Source organism: Phacochoerus africanus, chromosome 1 (genome assembly GCF_016906955.1).
Source record: "Phacochoerus africanus isolate WHEZ1 chromosome 1, ROS_Pafr_v1, whole genome shotgun sequence".
Taxonomy (NCBI): domain Eukaryota; kingdom Metazoa; phylum Chordata; class Mammalia; order Artiodactyla; family Suidae; genus Phacochoerus; species Phacochoerus africanus.
Window position 1 is genome coordinate 46,589,796 of NC_062544.1, and position 20,499 is coordinate 46,610,294.

A 20,499-nucleotide genomic window follows, 5' to 3' on the forward strand; every position below is an offset into this window, starting at 1 on the left:
GGTGCAGAGAGATTTGCAAATTGTAAAGAAACTGTTATTATGGAAACATCAGTGGCATTGGGGAGAGAGCTGCGGTTTTAATCGTATAGTTTGCTTTGAAGAGTATTGTGTGTTAAGTCTCAAGGCAGTTTTTTATTCTATACCCCTCTGCCCCCAGACTACAGGACAAGGATGTCTTATTTTAATATATGCAGAATTCATTAGGGCCGTCATTCTTTGTCTCAGGTTTTTACACAACAGAGAATACTTGCATTTTTCTCTTGATACCATATTCCCCTTGCATGGTTCCCAAATGAGCTCTGATCTTCTGAAATACATTTTAGGTACTCTTTTGGTGATGAATATTTTATCTCTGCCTACACTGTCTCTAATTTGTCCATGAACAATTCCCTTGAGGACCTTTATATCCACTGCTGCTGTAATTATAAAATCGATTGTAACACTCAAGTCAAAGAGTCATGCTCATATGCCCTTTCTTTCTTGAGAAGCTGTGGCAAGAGATGGTCTTTTCAGGTGGAGTCAGAATTCCTTGGATAAACATCAGAAAATATTCTCACAGAATCACCAAATAAATGAGACATAATGTCCTATTTTTAAACAATGCCTTTATCTAATCCTTCCCCTTCCAACCTCATTCCCCCTACTGTTTTTTGTTTGGTTGGTTTTTTTTTTTTGGTCTTTTATTTTTTAACATGCTGGTTTATTGTAAGCCTTCAGATTTTATTTTTTAGGGAAAGCTGAATTTGTTAACAAAATATAAAAAATCATTGTCTTTGGCTAACCATAAATAAGATGGCTCTGGTTTTTTGGTTTTGGTTTTTCTGTGAGTTCCTGATGAGTAGGGTTTTTTTTTTGTTACAGTTGCTGCACAATTACAATGTGATTTGCAAATTAGAAAAGAGAGATTTGAGGGATTATACATGACTTAGATAAACATGTAGAAAATCGGTGGTCTGATGAAAGGAAAAAAAAAAAAAGAAAAAAAAGCCCAGTCATGTATCCTTAGGGGGTTTATATCTATGTATCTAGTGACAAGCAATAGCACAGACTACCTGATTGAGTTTTTGTTCTTAATTAACAAAAGCTAGGTGCTACACACTCGTCCAAGTATGTCCTGTCCCATACAAGATAACTAAAGTTGAAAGGAAAGCAAGAACATGCAAGTTTGGACATAAAAGCCATCAGGCATCAGCTTCCCACACAGCCAGCCAGCCTCCATCTTCTTACATGTAACAATTTGTTGGTAGAAGTATGGAAGGAAAAATGAGAATGCATATGGAATAAGAGAGCTGAGTATTAAATAACAGTACACAAGTGAAACACTGAGAGGGGAAAACATTTTGCTCAGAAAAATCCAGGCTTAGATTTTTCTACTAGCATTCATCTTGCCCTCTGCCCTAGACTCTGACATATTCCATCCAAATAAGTCCATGAAATTGGAAGATGAACAAATACTCTATTTTATGTCTTTAAGTTGTAATAATAGTCTGTCTGCTGCACCAAAGAGCAACATGTACAGTTGATACTGTTTTTTACTGGCCTGAAAATAAAACTGTTTAGGGGCCAATCCCACAAAAGCTCAGAGTCAGGGCTCCCTTCTTTCATTGTTGAAGGTAGGGGGCAGCTATTTCTTTCTTAACTCCCTGGCAACCACGGCCCCAGCATGAAACCAAGGCTTGGCCAATTGGATGCTCCAGCTTGATGGTCAGTGGTAAGGGTTGGAGTAATCAGGCCATTCTTATGCTGCAGTGGAGTCCAGTATAGGACGCCCAGCGGTTAGTACAAGTGGTGACTCCTATACTAATGGTTGCTGCGGTGTTACTGTGGGCTGCCTTGGTGCTTGCAGTTTTAGTCTGCTTGTCTGTTCTGTGAATCATCAACATCCTTCCAATAAACCACTTTTCTGGTGTTTGCAACCAGAACCATGTCTGCAAAAAAACAAAAAGGAGGGACACCCATTTTACAAAAACACTTAGGATGTTCAGGTATCGTATTTCCCTGGTAGTTTGAGGACTCCTTTGGTAGGGAGTCAGTGCTTTATTTGGGGGGGAAAAAAAAAGTTGATGTTGTGATTTCATTCTAGTAAGAACCCTCCCCCCCCAAATATTAGGCCAATGGGATCCCTCTAATGTCTTCACTAACCTGCTATAGGGTACCAGTACCATCTGTGTAATATATAAGAGAATAATTTAAAGCATTTGTACCTGAATTAATTCCAGAGAATAAAATAAAGCAAGTAGTAAATGAAGTCTTCATGCCACTTTTAATCTTTGGAGGAAACAGATGCTGATTTTTGTGGGTATTTCATTTTTGATCAGAGATTTTGTGGCTGAAAGTAATCTGTTGATATCTCACAGATGACCTCACCCAGAACTGCCCGAGTCTGTTGAGTTCAGCCTTGGCTTGTGAAGTTTGACAGTATTCGAAAGTGCCTCTTTAATAAAACACACCTTTAAATAACTCTTTCAGATTAATTCCAGCTTTTAAAGTGAGAAGATGGCTTGAACTACTACTGCTGCCAGCTCAGCTGTGGATCTGAAATATCCAGCTGTGCCCTCTCTGCCTCTCTCATCACCAATAACAGACTTTGCAATCAGAATCTGTCTGACACGTGTGTTGATGTGTGAGGCGAGATAGCATCTAGTTCACTGTATGGGCTCCTCAGCGCTAGACCATAGCAAACATTTGTCTTTGTCAGCAGTTCAAGCAACGTGATTTGAGGATTCACAGGGATTACAGACAACCCCCCACCCACACCATTATGCCTTTGTCTGGGTCTGCATAGACATAGCAGGAGATTCATAATCAAAGAGAATTGATTTAACTGTTAAGATAGACCAGTCATGTTTAAAAGCTGTTTCTCCTCTCAGAGGAAGGAAAAAAAAACGCCAGTGATGGCCCCACTGTACATCATATGATGATCACTTTAGTAGTTCTTACTATAGCAAACCAAAAGGACTGTCTATATGCAGTTAGCCACCATTAGTATGTGGCATGTCAGATCTTTGACCAAATAGGCAATAAAAAAAATCCAAACCCCGAGTTAGCCTGTCTCTGCACTGTGAGAAGAATCCTGATTGGTGGTCATAAAATCAGTTTTTAGGAAAACAGTATTCTAAGTGAAAAAATCTAACAGCCATCACAGTGATAACGATACCTATTGATTACTGAATCTCATTCTGAGCATTTGATATGTAATACCTTGTTCACTCCTCCTAACAATCCTGTAAGGTGATCCTTGTTTTCCAGATTAGAAAACAGGTATTGGTGAGGGAACTTCTCCAGATTGCTGTAGACTTGGATTTCAGGCTTGTATGACCATGCGCTTAATCACGTACCGAATCTCTGGAGAGCTCATCCTACCATGTGGTGGGTGTTGTCTCAGACGCTCAGGTTCCAACACTGAGTCACAAGTGGAGTCTGTGTTCAAGTGCTCTAAGTCCAGTGGGGAGGATGGACTGTCAATTACCTTTACTCAACAGGATGATAAGTATTATGACAGTGGAACAGAAAAGGTGCTAAGGGAGTTGGAAGAGGTCCTGTACATCAGACCGAGGGTCACAGAAGTTCCCCTGGAGGATATGATCATTGAACTGAATTTTGAAGGATAACTAGGAGCCAGCCAGAGGGAGGTAGTGGAGAATGATGTACATACAGAGGGTCAGCCCCTTGGGGACATGGGACATGAAGGACCCTGGATTAGGAATTGCACATAGGTCTGTATACATGCTTGGCATGAGGCCCCTGTAGATATGGTCGGGAAATAAAAATAATTAGCATTATAATTACAGATGTTCTAATTATAAATATTGTATATCATAACCTTAAAATAATTCTATTTTAAGTTTCATATGTTGAACCCTGGTTTAGGTGCTTGAGAAACACTATAAACATTATCTCATGTAAACCCTCTCACAACCGCTGGAGGCCAGCAGTGAAGGCAAAGGCTAGATCATTAAGAGCCTGTCTGCTTAGATAGGGGTTTGGTCTTTTCCCTGACAGCTGTGGGTAGCCATGGAAGGATTTTAAATCATGGGAATGACTCGATGTGTTTTAGGAAGGTCATCATTAACATTTTGAAGACTGAATTGGAGTCGGGTGAGACCCAAGTAAGGCCACCAGTTAGAACACCCCGTTCCAGGGGACGGTGGTGACACACTGACAGAGGCTTCAGGGCTGGAGAAGAACAGGGAGGTGGGAGAGACCGAGTTGGACAGACTTGGAGGAATTGATGACTGAGAGGATATGTGGGGCTGAGTTCCATCTTTGTGGAGCCTAAAAATTAAGCGAAGGAATGCTCTGAGGTCCCAAAATAGGAAATAGGATTTCCCTGTTAGGGCCTACAAGGAGGACAACCTTAGTTTGATTTGTTTTCCTCTCATTTATTCCAAGGCTCCCCATCTCCAGTTCCCAAAGCACCAAGAGCAGAGAGAATCTCCTTTGTTGGGAACTTTTTTGGGAGATTGTTAGATGATACATAAACCCACTGGAAGATCTACATGGGGAGTTTAGGTCTTTTAAAATGTTCTGTTCCCCTAACTCTTCCTAAATAATACCAAGTATAGACAGAAGCCATTGGTAAGGAATGGTAAACATGTTTCTATGTTATTACACCCTATTTTCCCTTTAGGGACATTCTATTCAGGAAGTGACCAAAAAAGAGTTTCAATACAGAATGTATTGATCTGTCTTTCACTTTCAACTACATTTGCATCTCTTCGCTCTTTGGGGAAAAAAAATAATAGTCTGAAACTGACCCAGGTGAAGCTCTTATTTAAATATGTTTATGAATATCCATTTAGCTTGGTTCTCATTACAGATAGTCATGCCTGGGGAATTTACTGCTAGTTTTATTGGATAATTCTGTCATCATAAACGTTAGATATTCCATCTCACCATTATAAGAGACAAATAAGAAAAAACATCTATGTTCTGCTTAGCTTCCTTTGTGAATGTCTTTTTTTCTTAAAAAAAAAAAAAATTTATCCCCCTCAGCTATTTCCAATGTGAGAAATTGAAATTCTGGATTGCTAGAATATAGGAGAATCTTGAATTAGAGTTCCCTTAACTCTAATTATCAGATGCATGCCTTAACTTTTAAAGCCCCATGTTTGGCTCCTCTGGAAGTACACGTACCAGGACTGCGAATGCCCCTGATCAGGGTGACTGACGCACAGACTGGGAGCCACGTGGGCCCCTGGTCTGGTCCAGCGCCGCGGCACTCTCTTCCATTCAATGTCTCAAATGTCTGCCCCTCTGCAAAGCCGCGAGGCCAATGTCTGTAGCTGCTAAGCATGAAATCCCCTGCTTCTGTTTGTTTCTTTTGTTGCCACGAGTTAATAGGGACAGAGACAGGAGACAGCCCAGAACAAAGCAGAAATAATGGAGTATTTCACCCCAAAAAGGAATGTGGATTGAGAAATACAAAGGGTAAGGCAAAGACAGACTTAGTGTCCTGAGGCAGTGTGATGTATTGGCCAGCAGCCTCAAGCCCTGGGACAATTCTGGACCAAAGCCTTCGCCTGTGAGCTTGGAGCAGCCCGCGTGGCCGAAAGGTTTGACCCATCTTCTTTAAAAACAATTTATTGTTTTTCCCACTAAGGTCTTAAAGGGCCACAGGATTTTTCACCTTGAAAAGTGGATTGCTCTTGTACCCTGGGAAAGAGCTATCTGCTGGGATCTGCCTGGTGATCCAGGGCCTCTTCACAGCACTCTATCACCCGGCTGATGATTTCTGTGGCTATAGGTGCCATTTGGAATGGATATCGTTTTCACTTGTTTGCAAGACCTACTAGGTACTCCAAGACATCAGAGCATTTTTGAAATTCAATTCTCTACTCTCAAGTGGAAAGAAAGGATTAGCTAAGAGCTTGCCTGTCCACATAGACCATCTCCTTCACATGGATTTCCACACAGTCCCGTTAATTCATGTATTTTCTGTCATACTCTTCCTCAGGACATTTTATTTTGTTTAGTATTTGCTTGTTTATTTACTTGGAAGTATAATTTGAGTACACATACTTTAAAGAAGAAAATTTGAGGACTGCTCCTGTAGAGACTTTTCCCCCTCATTTACCATGGTCAGAATCAGAAATCTCGCATGGGCATCTCTTCATAGACAAGCTTTGTCCTTTCAATTTTTATTTAATTTTTAAAATTTCTGTATTTTTTTGTCTTTTCAGGGTGGCACCCACGGCATATGGAGGTTCCCAGGCTAGGGGTCAGATCAGAGCTGTAGCTGCCAGCCTACACCACAGCCACAGCAACGCAGGATCCAAGCCACGTCTGTGACCTACACCACAGCTCACAGCAACGCCGGATCCTTAACCCACTAAGTGAGGCCAGGGATCGAGTCTGTGTCCTCATGGATGCTAGTCAGATTCGTTTCCGCTGAGCCACGACAGGAACGCCAGGCTTTGTCCTTTTAAGAGGACAGAAAAGGTTTAAAGGGAAAAAGCAAACAGCAGGGAAGAGGAGCCAGCAGCCCTGTCTTCCAGCCCAGCCAGCCCTGTCCTCCTTCCCTTCTCCCTATGTCAGCCTCTCAGCCTCAGCGGAACCAAATTCCCCTTACTCTCCTGGGAGAAAGATGAAAGCCATCATGTGGCATGAAAGGTACCTCGGCCATGAACCGGGCAATACAAGGAAGGAAGCCGTATTGAGCTCACATCTGCCCCTTCCTCTGCCAGGCGTCTGCAGTCACACAGGCAGGCTTACTAATGCCCCCTTCCCTCCCTCAGGACAACACTCTGCTCCTGATGCTCAGATCCCTGACTCCAGACATGGCTATCCCATGGCCAAGAGGACATGAAGACGGGCTCTGGAGCTGGACAGCCCTGGTTGGAGCTCCACCTCTGTCCCTTACTAACTTGCTGGCACATTTTCGTGCCTGTACCCTGCTCTCTACTCAGAATGCCCCTAACCTTGCCTCTGCGTGGCACACCCTCACATGTTACAGGTTTTTCCTTCTCCCTGCTCAGAAAATGGCTCTGGAGCCAGACAGCCAGAGTTCCGGTCCTGGCTCCACTTAAACAAGCTCTTAAACTTCTTTGAGCTTCGGTCTCCCCATCTTAAAACAGGAAGCACATAGTGCTCTTCTCATTGGGTTGTTCTGAGGAGTCAGTGAGTTAACACACACAAATCATTGACATCTTGTGCCTGATAGTGCTGACTGCCTCTAGTTTTTCTTTTGTGTCATTAGAACACTCATCTTTCCTCATGTCTTCTCCAGAGTTGAAGCATCTCTTAGAATCCTCTAAAAACATTTTGGTTATATTTTTAAAAGTACATATTTTAGTTGTATGTTGAAAAAACAGACCCATGTTTGACTATTATAGACTTGGGAAATATTTTACATCTTGAATTTTAGATATTTATACACTTAAAATTTTATTCAGTGCACATGCTTAATGTTAGGAAACATTCTCGAAATTGATTTCCTTTTTAAAAACTTTGTCGTTGTGAGCATCAGAATGTATAGGGACCTACTTTTGGTTTTGAAACCAAACCACCTAAGAAATATACCCACTTCAAGTTACGGGGTGAATCTTCTCTCACTTTTAGGACACCAGCCAATTGATTTTTTGGTTAATCTGACAAGTATTTACTGAGCACAGTGCCAGGCCTCACCTGAGGGCCACTTGGAAAGAACTGGTCATCTGCCATAGGAAATCTCCAGCTTTTGTTTGGCAAGACCCATATTGAAATAAGGAGGAGGAGTTCCTGTTGGAGCGCAGCGGTAAGAAACTGGACGAGTATCCGTGAGGGCATGGGTTCAATCCCTGGCCCCACTCAGTGGGTTAAGGATCCAGTGTTGCTGTGACTGTGGTGTAGGCTGGCTGCTACAGCTCTGATTCGACCCCTAGCCTGGGAACTGGTTGAACTGGTGTGGCCATAAAAAAAAATAAAAAGGGATAGTGTGGGGCTCAGGCGGTGACTTATAGCTGTAAGAAGCCCTAAAGCTGAGTGAAGAAAATTTTCCAGCAACTCTCCAGAGCTTCAATCAAATTGAAATCATGCACAGAATAAAATCATGTATTCATGACGAAAAACAGAGCATCAATTGAAATAAATGCCATGTCCCCAAGGGCTAGAGCTTTAGTGAGACGGGATGATAGGAGATCCTGGCAGTGCAGGGGCCAGTGCCAAAGGGGGAGGATCTCAAGCATGACTCTGTCTAGAATTGTGAATTGTATCACCACTCTGCTCCTCCACTCTGGTGCCTGGCCACCCTTAGTGGCTGTAAAATTAAACATTTTGAACCAATAATTGGGCCAAGAGATAAGTATGTCTTTGGGTCAATTGTGTGTGTAATTCTATCATCTAATAATTCTTAGGGTTAGAAAAGAAGCGCATGTGGCATCATAATAACTGTACCCTAGAAGTGTGTGTAAAGGACCAAGGAGTGGAAGAAAGGAACAGTTCTGAGGCATTCGGAGACTTCCCTAGGGAGGTGCCATCGGAGCACAACGTTGAACAGAGATTTGCTAAGTGGAAAAGAGAGGGAAGAGCCTTCGCTTCCAAGTGCTCAGGCCCTGGGTAGCCAGAAGCTCAGAGTGCTCCATCTGAAGGACTGGAGTTGAGGTGGAGGGTGCCTGGCATCGTGGTGGTGGAGGTGTAGAGGAAGAGAGATACACAGGACGTGCTTCATTAGTGCTCAAGGCAGCTGCGTGTTGAGCTTCTACTCTCTGAGTACCTCCTCTGTATAGTGCTCTGCCAGACCTACCCATTTCTGGCACTGTCGCCAGCAGAAATGGGGACATTTTAAGAACATCTTGGTGCCTTGATGCTAGAGCACCAGACTGAAATACAGGTCTTTATTTTATCCTTGCCATTTCATCGTTTGCTTCCCCCCTACCCTCTGCGACCCCCATACCTGTGGTCATGCTCCTTTAAGCAAAAACTCCTAAGATTTTGCTTAGGTCATTTGGCTAATCCATCTTTAAGCTAAGGCTTATACGGTTTGTCCAGAGTCTATGACAGTTACTCCTGGGGATGGCAGTCTTTGCTGTCTCTCAAGACCTTGGCACACTTGTCTTACATATACAGTGTTGGTAAAGAGATACACTGGGTCCTTTTGGAAAGGAACAGTCTTAACAGACCCTATGGGAAAAGCCGGAACTGAAGCAGCTTAGGCAACAGAGACCATGACCGTGGTTGTCTGCTGCCGTCCTGCCCTGCCCCCATGCTTACCGTGCAGACTCAGCCTGTTCTCCAGCCCCTGCTGCACATGGGGTCAAGCAGTGTGTGTCTTTGATGTCTCAGGTTGAACTAGGTTGGGATGGATCATGTGGAGGCTGCTGTGGGCTGAAGGGAAGTTTCACAGTCCTTGCTGCCTGGTGGGCTGCCAGCCCCCTTTACCGAGGTAGTCACCTAACAGTCACCTAAGATACCTTAGGAAGACGAGCACTAATTTACCTGTGGGGTACCCTTCTGGTAGCATGATGCATTGAACTGATGCCTCATAACCTCCTCCTAAAGAAAGAAGGCAGCCAACAGTGTTAAAACGTTACTGGTTAATCATGAGGAGGCTGAAGCCTGGATAGGTTTATGGGCCTGCACAGAGTTACACAATGCCTCAGTGTCTGGCCTGGGAATGAAGCCTGAGTTTGCTGCTTGCTGTCAGGACAGCCGACGGCATTGTGTTTAGCATTGTACGACAGTGAAAGGGGCTTACTCTTAACAATGCCGGGGCTGCTTTAGGAGACAGACACAATGAACTTTGGTACAGTATAGTCTAGAGGCCAAAAGGAGTAATTTTAAGTAAATTGACTATGAGATCCAAAGCTTCATTAAGTTTTAAAACAAAAACCCAGTGAAAACTCTATACAGTTTTTAGGAACTGACTCAAAAAAAATGAACATTCATCCCCCATTTGAAGTAGCATAGTTTCAAAAGTCTTACTTTTGTTGGCTCCAAGTCTGACAGTGTCTCTGTTAACCATAGGATTTATTTCAAATAAGTTACAGACTCTTTGAATATTTGTTTCAAATATTCTGCCTTATACTAATTATCAGTCTAACCTTTATGCTTTTTATATTCTAAAACGTCTTACCTCTAGAGCCTGTGTTTTTGTGCGTGTGTGTATGGGGGGGGGGAATCTTGTTTTATTCAAATGTAGTTTGAGTTCATGCAAAACAGTTGGAATTACAGAGCCTGAAATTCAGGAAAGAGATGGAGAGGAGGGGAGATGGCAGCTTAGGTGTCTTTACCATCCACATGATTGGAAGTGGGGTGTATTGCTTCTCGGCCTTTTGGCTAAGATCAAGTGTGGAAGTGGGGTGTGTGTGATGTCCCTGGGGAGAAGACAGAGGAGGTAAAAGGAGAGAGTGGAGTGGAACATAACTGTTAAATTGCCTTTTATGTCAGACATATCTTAGGTGGCCTAGAATGAATTAACAAATGATGTAGGTAGTATTGGGCTTGACTACAAAGTTTGTAACTCGGAATTTTGAAAAAGAACATGAAGATGGAATTTGGAACTTTTTGGCCAAAATATGTTAAGTAATATTGGCATGTAAATGATTTAAAAGGCCCTGTATAGCGTTAGTCACCTGCAATCTTGTTTTGTATTCAAGATTGATGACAGTTTGGGCCAGGATATTTGGACCGGTCTCTTTCCAGTCCAGGGATTTCTGGCAGTGGAGCTGAGCATGAATAGGGGTGTCCAGAACAGAAAGAAGATCTCTCCTCTTCCGCCAACAAAGATCAGAGCAGCCCAGGAAGAGAAACCACTGTGTGCCTCGTGGTGCCTGTCAAGAGTTGAACTTGACAGAGCGCTCCTTGGTGAATAGCTGCTAGCTGATCTTGGAGAGGATATATACAGACATCTTTCTCTGAGGAAAACGCTCATCATGAGGCCAGGAGACATGTTTCTTTTATGGGTAAGGAAAAGCTTGCAGAAAGTTAGACAGTACCGGCCAGCTTCCATATGAATCAAGGATGGCATCTAGAATGCTTTTTGTAGTTGTAGTCATTAATCTTAGAGGAGAGGCCAAATGGAACTCAAGTAAGGCCAGAGGAGAACCACCAAGAGGATGGAGGAGTGGGTGGGGATGCTATATGAAGGCAGAATGAAATAATTAGGACTCCTCAGGCTTGAAAAGACCAAGAAGAAAAATATGATTAGAGTTTAATAAATCCATGAAGAATATGGATTTGATGATCATAGAATTTATCAGAAGGAGGCAGATCCTCTTAAAAGCCAAGGAAGAGTGAATTTAGGACAAAAAGAAGTTCTGTCACACCAAGAAAGTAGGTCCCACATATCAAAACCACTCTTTTGGGAACAGCGCTAAAACTTCTGGCATTGAAGCGAAGTGAAAAAGTCAAGGGTTTCTTATTTTAAGATGATGTTTTGACATGTGGGAGGCCCAGAGAGAGCAGAGATGAAGCTTTCTACTAGCCTTTACGTGTTCTTTTCTCTTTTTCTAGGTGAAATTTAAATGTCACTCATTTGTCATTCAACAGTTACCAGTGAGGGTAGTTCTGTGCCGTGTCCTTTTGCTGAGCACTGGGGATACTGGGACGGAGGTGGACAGATGTGGTTCCCACAGTCTGGTGATGAATAAGACACTGAATAGACTGTGTGGTGAATTCACAAATGTGCAGTGAGAGCTTGACACGAATTGCTAATGCACTTTTAGCATTGGAGTGAGCAGCCGGAGGAAGGGGTGCATTAGCTGAGACCTGAAAATAGACGGAGTATTCGTTTGCTTTGCGAAGAGTCGAGGAAAAAGGGCACGGCATATGCTGAGTGCCTTGAGGTACCAGAGGGTCAGTGAGACTGGAAGTGGTGGAGGGAGGGTGAGAGGAGAGTTGTGGGAGGTGAGGCCGGGGTGGGGGGTGGAGCAGGTCCTGGAGGGCCCTCTAGACCACGATGACCATAATGGCAGCCACCTGGGGAATAGAGGGGGCAGCAGGGAATGTTCTGGGCCCATGGAGAACCTCGATGTTGTCAGATGATGGTTGCCTGGCCTGGAGAGAGGCAGACAGATTCTAGAGCTATTTCAGAGGTTGTACGGCCTAGACTTGGTGACTAACATAGATATGAGAGAGAAATGATCAAGCTTGATTTATGAGAGGATGACAGCCAATTAGGCCTCAGATTTTATCTGAGGAAGAAGAATTAGCTCTCTTCTCTCATGTTCTCCATACTACACAGAAATCAGTAGGTTGGCCTCCCTGTCTCCCTCTTCCTCTCTTGATTCTTTCAGGGCCTAAATACTTCAGGCTTTACAAGCTGCCACATAGATGGCCCCTAACAAATGGATGTCAAATAAGTAGAAAGACCGAACACTACATGAATGATTTCCAGTCTTCCCCAATCCCCTTGTCAACTCTTGCAGGGCCAACAACAGCTCATAGTACCCTGAGGTCAGTTGACCTGAAGCAAAGCTTAGCAAAGGTCAAGACAGCAGTGACATATGCATGAACTCTATTTAGTGGTGTTTCAGAGCATTTTATTTTGAAATGATATCAAAATGTTGTAAGACTCGTTCAAGGAACTTTCCTAGAAACTCAACGCAGCTTCTCCAATTAATAACATTTTACCATGTTGGCTTTGTTACGCTCCTTACCATGTAGCATGGGGATGGTGATGGGGAGAGAGATTAGAAGTGTTCTTAACCAGTTCACTGCATACGTCAAGACCCTTCACTTCTAAGTACTTTAGTGTGTGTTAGCTTGGGACAGTGCTATTCCTTATGCAACCACAGTCCAGTGACTAAACTCAGGAAGTTAGCCTTATGTAATAGTATCTTTGCAGTCTCTAATAGTTAGTCTCTATTCAGCTGTCACCTGTTGTCCCACCAGTATCATCGATGGCATTTTCCCCCACCTGATCCAGGATCTAATCCCAGAATCTCTGCATGCCATATGCCTCTTGAGCCTTCTTTAACCTGGAATGATTCCTCAGCCTTTCTTTGAGATTTGAGAGGCGAAAAGGCCCTCCGTCCTGCACTCTGCTCCTCAGGGTGGTATCCTCTGACTTCCCAGTGCTAGGATTCAGATGGTGCATTTTGGGCAGAAAAGTTGTGTGATGATAGGACACCCGCACTCCTGTGGTGCCCCCATCACAGCAGGTGGGAAGCCGACAAGTCTGCAAGTGGGTCTCCTTCCTGGGATGTTACCTTCGATCGCTTGGTCAAGGCCATGTCCTCTCGGCCTCACTGGAGAGCCCCCTTTCCTCCTTAGAGTGAATAGGTTATTGAATTACTTCTCAACCTGCAGTCACGTTATATGTTACTAGGCTTGGCGTCTACAGTCTATTTACAAGAGCTGTATTTCCCCCTCTCTTGGCAGTGTTTTAGAGCACTCTGCTGCAAGGGACCACCGCCCGCACGCCCAGAGTATGACCTGGTCTGCATAGGCCTCACGGGCTCTGGCAAGACCAGCCTGCTGTCCAAGCTCTGCAGCGAAAACCCTGACAGCATCGTGTCAACCACAGGTGGGTGCTGGGCCGAGGTCCTCACCTCTTCTTCTTCACCTCCAAGAGGCTCTCATTTCCTTTGCTTTTGGTAGGACTGCAATGCTTCTGTCAGTTTATTTTCAGATACTCTGATTTTTAAGCTAGATTTTAGTTGGGGGAGGGGGCGATGGCATCACATTGCTGCACCTTCTGTCCCTCTAGTTGGTCATTTCAGTGCCAATGAATAAGAGCAGCTCAGGAAAATGTTGATGGAAACAAACCCTAAAACCTGGAATTCTAGCACTGTGACAGATGAGTTCATCTCAGGCCCACTGAGTATCCTCCTCCCTTGAGGTATCACTCTAGCCAACTCATGTTGGTCATGTACCCCCTTCACGCTCCAGCTGATGAAGTCTATGTCCCCTTCCCTCAGCGTTGGCATCAGGGAGATGGTGGGCACAGGGACCGTTGGTCAGGTTTCCCATGTTTGCTGAGGTGGCCAAGAAAAGTCAGTCTAGGCAGTGGTCCCCCATCAGGGGAGATTTTGGCAATGTCTGGAGGCATTTTGGTTGTTACACCAAAGGGAAGGGTGCTGTTCACTGATGTCTTTTGGTTTGAGGCCAGGGATGCTGCTGAACATCCTACAGTGCATAGGATGGGCCCCAACCATAAAGAATTTTCCAGCCCAGAGTATCAAAGTGCTACCTAGAGCTTTTTTTCACTCCCCGAATGCTTCCCTTTTTCCCTCTGGAAATGAAGCAGGAAGGACAAGTGTTAAGTAGAGAAAATCATGGAAAAATAGTTGGAGGAGATGAAAACCAGAGCTGCTGTGGAAGAATGGGGTGAGCCACTCTCTGGGAAAATTAGGAAAATTGTTTCTTCAACCAGCCTTTCTTGAGCACCAATCCTGTGCTAGGTCTCAGTGTTAGAAAGTGAGGGTAAGCAATGATCCCAGAATTTCCAGGAGACTCTGTCTACTGGCCACATAGACATGAGGCTCATGTCCAAAAATACATAAAGGAAGAAGGATGATCAGTTTAGCTTAGAATTGGGGAAGGGAAGAATGGTGTGTGATGGAGTTTTCTCCATCCGATATTGAGGACAAGCAGGTCTGGAGGACAAGCAGGAATAAGAAAGTGAGGTGAGAGGAGGAGGATTTTGGGGTGGAGTGAAAGCTTGTGTGAAAGCAGAGGGGCCTGAAACACATTGCTGCCTCGTGGGAACCATTTCTGTGTGGCTGCAATGCATGGTTAATAGGATGCCAGGAGCTGAGTCATAAGAGATGGGCAGTGGACAAATGACACTCAGGAATTTGAGCTTTATCTCCAGACACATCAGAGTATTTTAAGCCAGGAGAAACTGTGATCAAATAGCCACTTGAGAAGGATCACACTAGCAGTAATCCCGAGGCTGAATTGTGGGGCGTGCTATTAGCCATTGACTAAGGTGGGGATGGGAGGGAGGGAGGAAGAGGAGGAGGAGGGAATAGATAGGATACTTAATTTGAGGGCTAGGGTTGGTAGAGCTTGGTGGCTTTGGAGGGAGAGAGAAAGATGGCAAGGATGATTCAGGTCCTGGCTTAGGTGATAGGTGATGATAGAAGCATTGACTCGGATTTTCTAATGAGTAGCAAAAATATCGATGACCAAGAGCCTTAAATCATTTCAGGCAAGGTTTTGCTATCCACTAAGTTGGGGAAGTGCAGGCTTTGGAAATTTTTCGTATTTGGAGTTCCCATCTTGGCGCAGTGGAAATGAATCAGACTAGGAACCATGAGGTTGTGGGTTCGATCCCTGGCCTCGCTCAGTGGGTCAAGGATCCGGCATTGCCATGAGCTGTGGTGTAGGTTGCAGATGTGGCTCGGATCTGGTGTTGCTGTGGTATAGGCCAGCAGCTATAGCTCTGATTCAACCCCTAGCCTGGGAACCACCATATGCCATGGGTGCGGCCCTAAAAAGACCAAAAAAAAAAGGACAAAAGTTTCTTGTATTTTATAATTGTGAACCTGTGAAGAAAAGGAGACACAACTTGATTAAAGGATGAGGAAAAGCATGGCGGGGGAGTGTTCATGGTGACTGGTGAGGCCACAGAGAGGAAGAGCAGAGCTCAAAAGTGTCCTGTTGCATGAAGCCATTTCTAACTACCTTTCTTTCCCTCGGATGAATTGAGTTTTCCTTGCTCCCCAGTGGGCAGTGTCCATTTCTCTGCATTTAGTCCCTGCAGCACTGCTGCTGACATGTCTGTCTCCCCAGCCTAGGGTATAAACCCTGAGGGAAGATGGAGCATCTTTATTTAGCTTTGGGTATTTACAATCTGGCACAAAGTTTGGGCATAGCTAAGATGCTTGTTGAGTGAATAAGCCTACCACAGTAAATTGAATCCATATGTTTTTACATAAAATATCATACCTCTCTGAATCTCATAACGGCTTTATATGGCAGGTAAGATTCTTTTTCCATATTGTTTTTAAGTCATCAGAGGCTCAAAGGTATGGTGGTATGGTTGTTGTCACGCAGCTAGTGACAGAGGTAGGGTGCCAGGTCAGATGTTCAAATGAAAATTAATGGTACCCAAGCGTTAGGATTTCTGATGAGATTATTACTTGCTGGTTGTTAGTAAAATTGTGGATGTCTCTTGAGGAATGTGTTATGTAATTATGCATACTTTATTAACAATATTTCTTTTAAAGCAAATGTATTTCTTTTAAAGCAAAATAATTTCCCCCAAAATATGTAAGAATAATGCATGTATACTATTCTTCAGTTATCAGAGAAGCACTATTGCTAGAAGCAGTTTTGTGTAAAAATGTACAAAATTATCTGTAAATAATTTTATAAATTACTATTTATAAATTATAATATGTTCTATATTTGCTTTATTTTAAGTTTTATTGAAGTATAGTTAATTTGCAAGGCTGTGATAATTTCTGCTACACAGCAAATTGACCCAGTCATACATAGACACAAGTCCATTCTCTCTCAGATTCTTTTCCTCCATAGATCATCACAGAATACTAGAGTTTTACTCAGTCTTTTAATAATGTTTTCCTTTTACTGGAACCAGTTGTATGCTAGTTGATTTTCTGATGAGTTAGTAAGTTGACTAACATTTTGGATATCTCTATAAGTTGTCATTATCCTGGAGCAGGCACAGTGCCTTTTTAAGGCCTGTTTGGAGATCTTAGCCATCAAGAAGTTTACACCTGCGTTAGGATTTTAATTAGAAACACTTTACATTTATTGAATGTTTAGTTCTATTTAAGACAGAATATGATGTGTTTACTTGATGGTATAAATATGAAAGTTAAGAGAGTGATCATTTCTAACCTGGAGGATCAAAGAAGGCCTCATTTGAGTAGGCCCTCATATGATGGGTAGGATCTAAGAGAGGAATGGGGTGAGGAGAGTAAGGATAGAAAGCATAGGGTGTATTAGGAGAAAGGTTAGTTATCTTACTGGATCGAGGCCAAGATGCAGAGGAATAGAATGAGTTGTTAACCCAAGGCTAGAGACTTAAGATTGCACATAGATTATTCTTTTAAGAAGGTAGGCAGAAACAGATAGGGAGTGGTAAGAGTTTATTTTTTCAAGGAGTTTATTTTTGCAAGGAAAGTTAGTATGTGAGCATGCTAATGGACAGAAGTATAAGGGTGATGACCAGGGGAGAAGGAAATACTGAAGATAAAGCGAAGAGAGCAGGAATGAATGAAGACTTCTGATTCTAGTCAGAACAGAGTAACTAAAACTTAGTTACCCTCCTACCTGAAATAACCAAAAGAGGGGGAAAATAGACAAAATATATGAAATGGGTTTCAAGAAAGTATCAAGCATCAGGGTTAGTCATCCCTGAGTGTCAAGAAACAAATGAATTGAGCCCCACAGTTGCCCCAGCTTACTGCCCTGACAGTGTTCTCAGGTGGTGGGACAGTTCCAGTGGACACTGAGGTAGAGCTCAGTGGACTCCCTGAATTGAGGAGAGTGGATCTGAGAGTTGGAGAGACTAGGGCAGATAGAGTTCCTAGGACGCAGCACCAGAGAGGAGAGAGTTGTCCAGAGAGAACCCTAAAGATCCTCAGAGGGTCTCCCTGGAGTATCTATCAAAGTATTCAGTGCATGCATGTGGGGAAACTGCTCAAGGCTAGGGAAAGAACCCTTTTAAAAGGCCAGTGGGAACAGTGCCTAGTGTTGAGACAGAACTGAGAGTTATGCTTGTTACCACAAGCCAGATTGGAAAATTTGGAATTCACAAGGTACTGGGTAGAATACTAAGGAAGGTTTTGCCTTAGGAATCAGCTCTAAGATGTTCACCTGGGGCCACCTAAAAAAAATCATATTAACAAGAGCAAAGGCTCAGTTTCCTAGAAACTTTAATGCATTCCAGAACAAACCTATGTAAGATTTACAGAAAACAAAATTATCCAGCACTTAATAAGGTAAAATTCACAATGTCTGACATTTAATCAAAAAATTACTAGGCATGCAAAGAGACAGGAAAACATGATTTGTTTTGAGAATAATCCACAAGCTAAAACTGACTCATAACTGACACACAGATTAGAATTAACAAAGGAGGATGTTAACACTATTATTATAACTGTATTCTATCTGTTAATAGAGACATGGAAAATATAAAAAAAAACCATATGAAATTTATAGTGGTGAATACTTAAAATATCTGAGATGAAATGTACACCAGATAGGATTAATGACAGATTAGACATTGTAGAAGAAAGTTAAATACCTTGAGGGCATTAGCGTTAGGGACAGTTCAAAGTAGACAGAAGAAAATGCAAAAGAAAAGTCCGGCGGGAGTTCGCATTGTGGTTCAACAGTAACAAACACAACTAGTATCCATAAGGACATGGGTTCGATCCCTGGCTTTGCTGTGAGCTGTAGTGTAGGTCAGTGGCTGCAACTCTGATTCAACCCTTAGCCGGGGACTTGCACATGCCCTGGGTGCAACCCCGTGCCCCCCCCCCCCCCCCCCGCAAAAAAAATAAAAAAACTAGAAAGAAAATGGAGACTGCAAGGAGCAACATTGACCTGTGGGACAACTTCGAGTCACCTAACACATTGGTAATCTGAATCTGTCAGGGTGAGGGGGTGAGAAAAAGGGACAGAAAAATTATTTGGAGAAATCGGGCTGAAATGTTTTCAAACTTGAAGATAAACAACAGATCCAAGAAACTCACTGAACCCCAAGCACAAAAGACATGAACAAAACTACACAACTACACCATGGCTCATTCTAATAACATTGCTAAAACTAATGATAAAGACTATGATGGCTAATTTTATAGGTCAATTTGGCTGGGCCACAGTGCTCAGATATGTAGTCAAATACTATTCTGGATATTCCTGTGAGTGAGTTTTTATATGAAATTAATATATAAATCAGCAGGATTTGAGTAAAGATCTCTATATCATGTGGTTGGGCCTCATCTGATTAGTTGAAGGCCTCAACAGAACAAAAGACCAACTTCCCCAGAGCAAGAAGGAAGTCTTCACTGGATGGCCTTGGGACATGAACTGCAACATTGACTCTTTCCTGGGTTTCCAATCGGCTGACTCACCCTGCAGATTTTGGATTTGCCAGGCCTCATAATATTGTGAGTCAATTCCTTACAATTTTTTTTCTATATTCACACACACACACACCCTCTATTGGTTCTGTTTCTCTGGAGAATGCTGAGTAATATAAAAAGGAAATCTTAAAAGCAGAGAAAAGATGTTACATAGGAACAGAGATATGAATGACATCAGTTTTCTCACTGGAAATAATGCAAGGAAGAAGACACTGGAATGTACCTTTATAGTACTGAATTTAAAAAAATTATTGACCTGTATCCAGCAAAAATATCTTTCAAAAAGAAAGGCAAGATAAAGACTTGTTCAGACATTAGAAAAGTGAAAACATGTATTGCTTGCAGACCAACATTATAAGAAAATGCTAAGAGAAGTTCTTCAGACAGAAGAAAAGTAATTCCATATGGACATCTGGATCTATACAAAGCAAAGTAACCGAAATGGTGACTACATGGATAATTATATAAGATTTAGTCTTTATTTAAATCTCTTTATAAGATAATTATTAAATAAAAACAATAACAATACATTGTGGGGTTTATAGCATGTAAAAGTAAATTACATGAGAACAATAGCATAAAAGTCATAGAAAAAGGGAAGTATATTATTGTTAGCTTTTTATATATGAAGTGGTTTAATAACACTTGACGGTAGACTACAAGTTAAAGATGTATTGTAAACCCTAAAGTAACCGCTGAAATAACAAAACAGAGTGAGGGACAATAAGGCAACAAATGAGAAGATAGAATTATAAAAAAAAAAAAATCAAAAAGGCAGAAAAAACCAAGACTATATGAGACAAATAGAAAATAATTTGCAAGGTAATACACTCAAAGCTAACCATCAATAATCAAATTAAATGCTAATGGTCTAGACTGCTCAATTAAGAGACAGATTAGGGAGTTTCCATTGTGGCTCAGTGGTAATGAACCTGACTAGTATGTATGAGGACATGGGTTTAATCCCTGACCTTGCTCAATGGATTAAGGATCCAGCATTGCTGTGAGCTGTGGTGTAGGTAGCAGACATGGCTTGGATCCAGTGTTGCTGTGGCTGTGGTGTAGGTCAGCAGCTGAAGCTCCAATGTGACCCCCTAGCCTGGGAACTTCCATATGCCATAGGTGTATCCGTGTAAAATAAAATAAAATAATAAAAAATAAAAAATCCGTGAGGGGGAAACACTGAGATGATTAGATTAAAACAAAGGGACCCAACTATATGCTGACTTCTTTAACCCGTGTTTTTAAATATAATTAAAGTAAGAAGATGGAAAGAGGAGTCATGCTAAGAGGAATAAGAAGAAAGTTGGAGTGGCTGTATTAATATCAGACAAGGTAGACTTTGGAACAAAGAATAATTGTGGGAATAAAAGTTCATTTCATAATGATGTAGAGGTCACTGAATCAGAGGACATAACAATGTTCAACATTTAGGTACCTAATTATAGCTTTAAAACACATAGCAAAAACTGACAGAACTCTGAAGGGAAATATAAAAATCTACAATTAT

The 20,499-nt window shown here is 42.4% G+C and overlaps 1 protein-coding gene across 2 annotated transcripts in view; it reads left to right on the top strand.

Moving 5' to 3' along the window:
* The window catches only part of ARL15 (ADP ribosylation factor like GTPase 15), a 446,735-nt gene that overhangs the window by 140,876 nt on the left and 285,360 nt on the right, over positions 1-20,499 (top strand). For both annotated transcript variants that reach the window (XM_047762220.1, XM_047762299.1), the window contains one exon: positions 13,300-13,444. In XM_047762220.1, the coding sequence (XP_047618176.1) occupies positions 13,300-13,444 (145 nt within the window). The remainder of the gene's footprint in view (positions 1-13,299; positions 13,445-20,499) is intronic.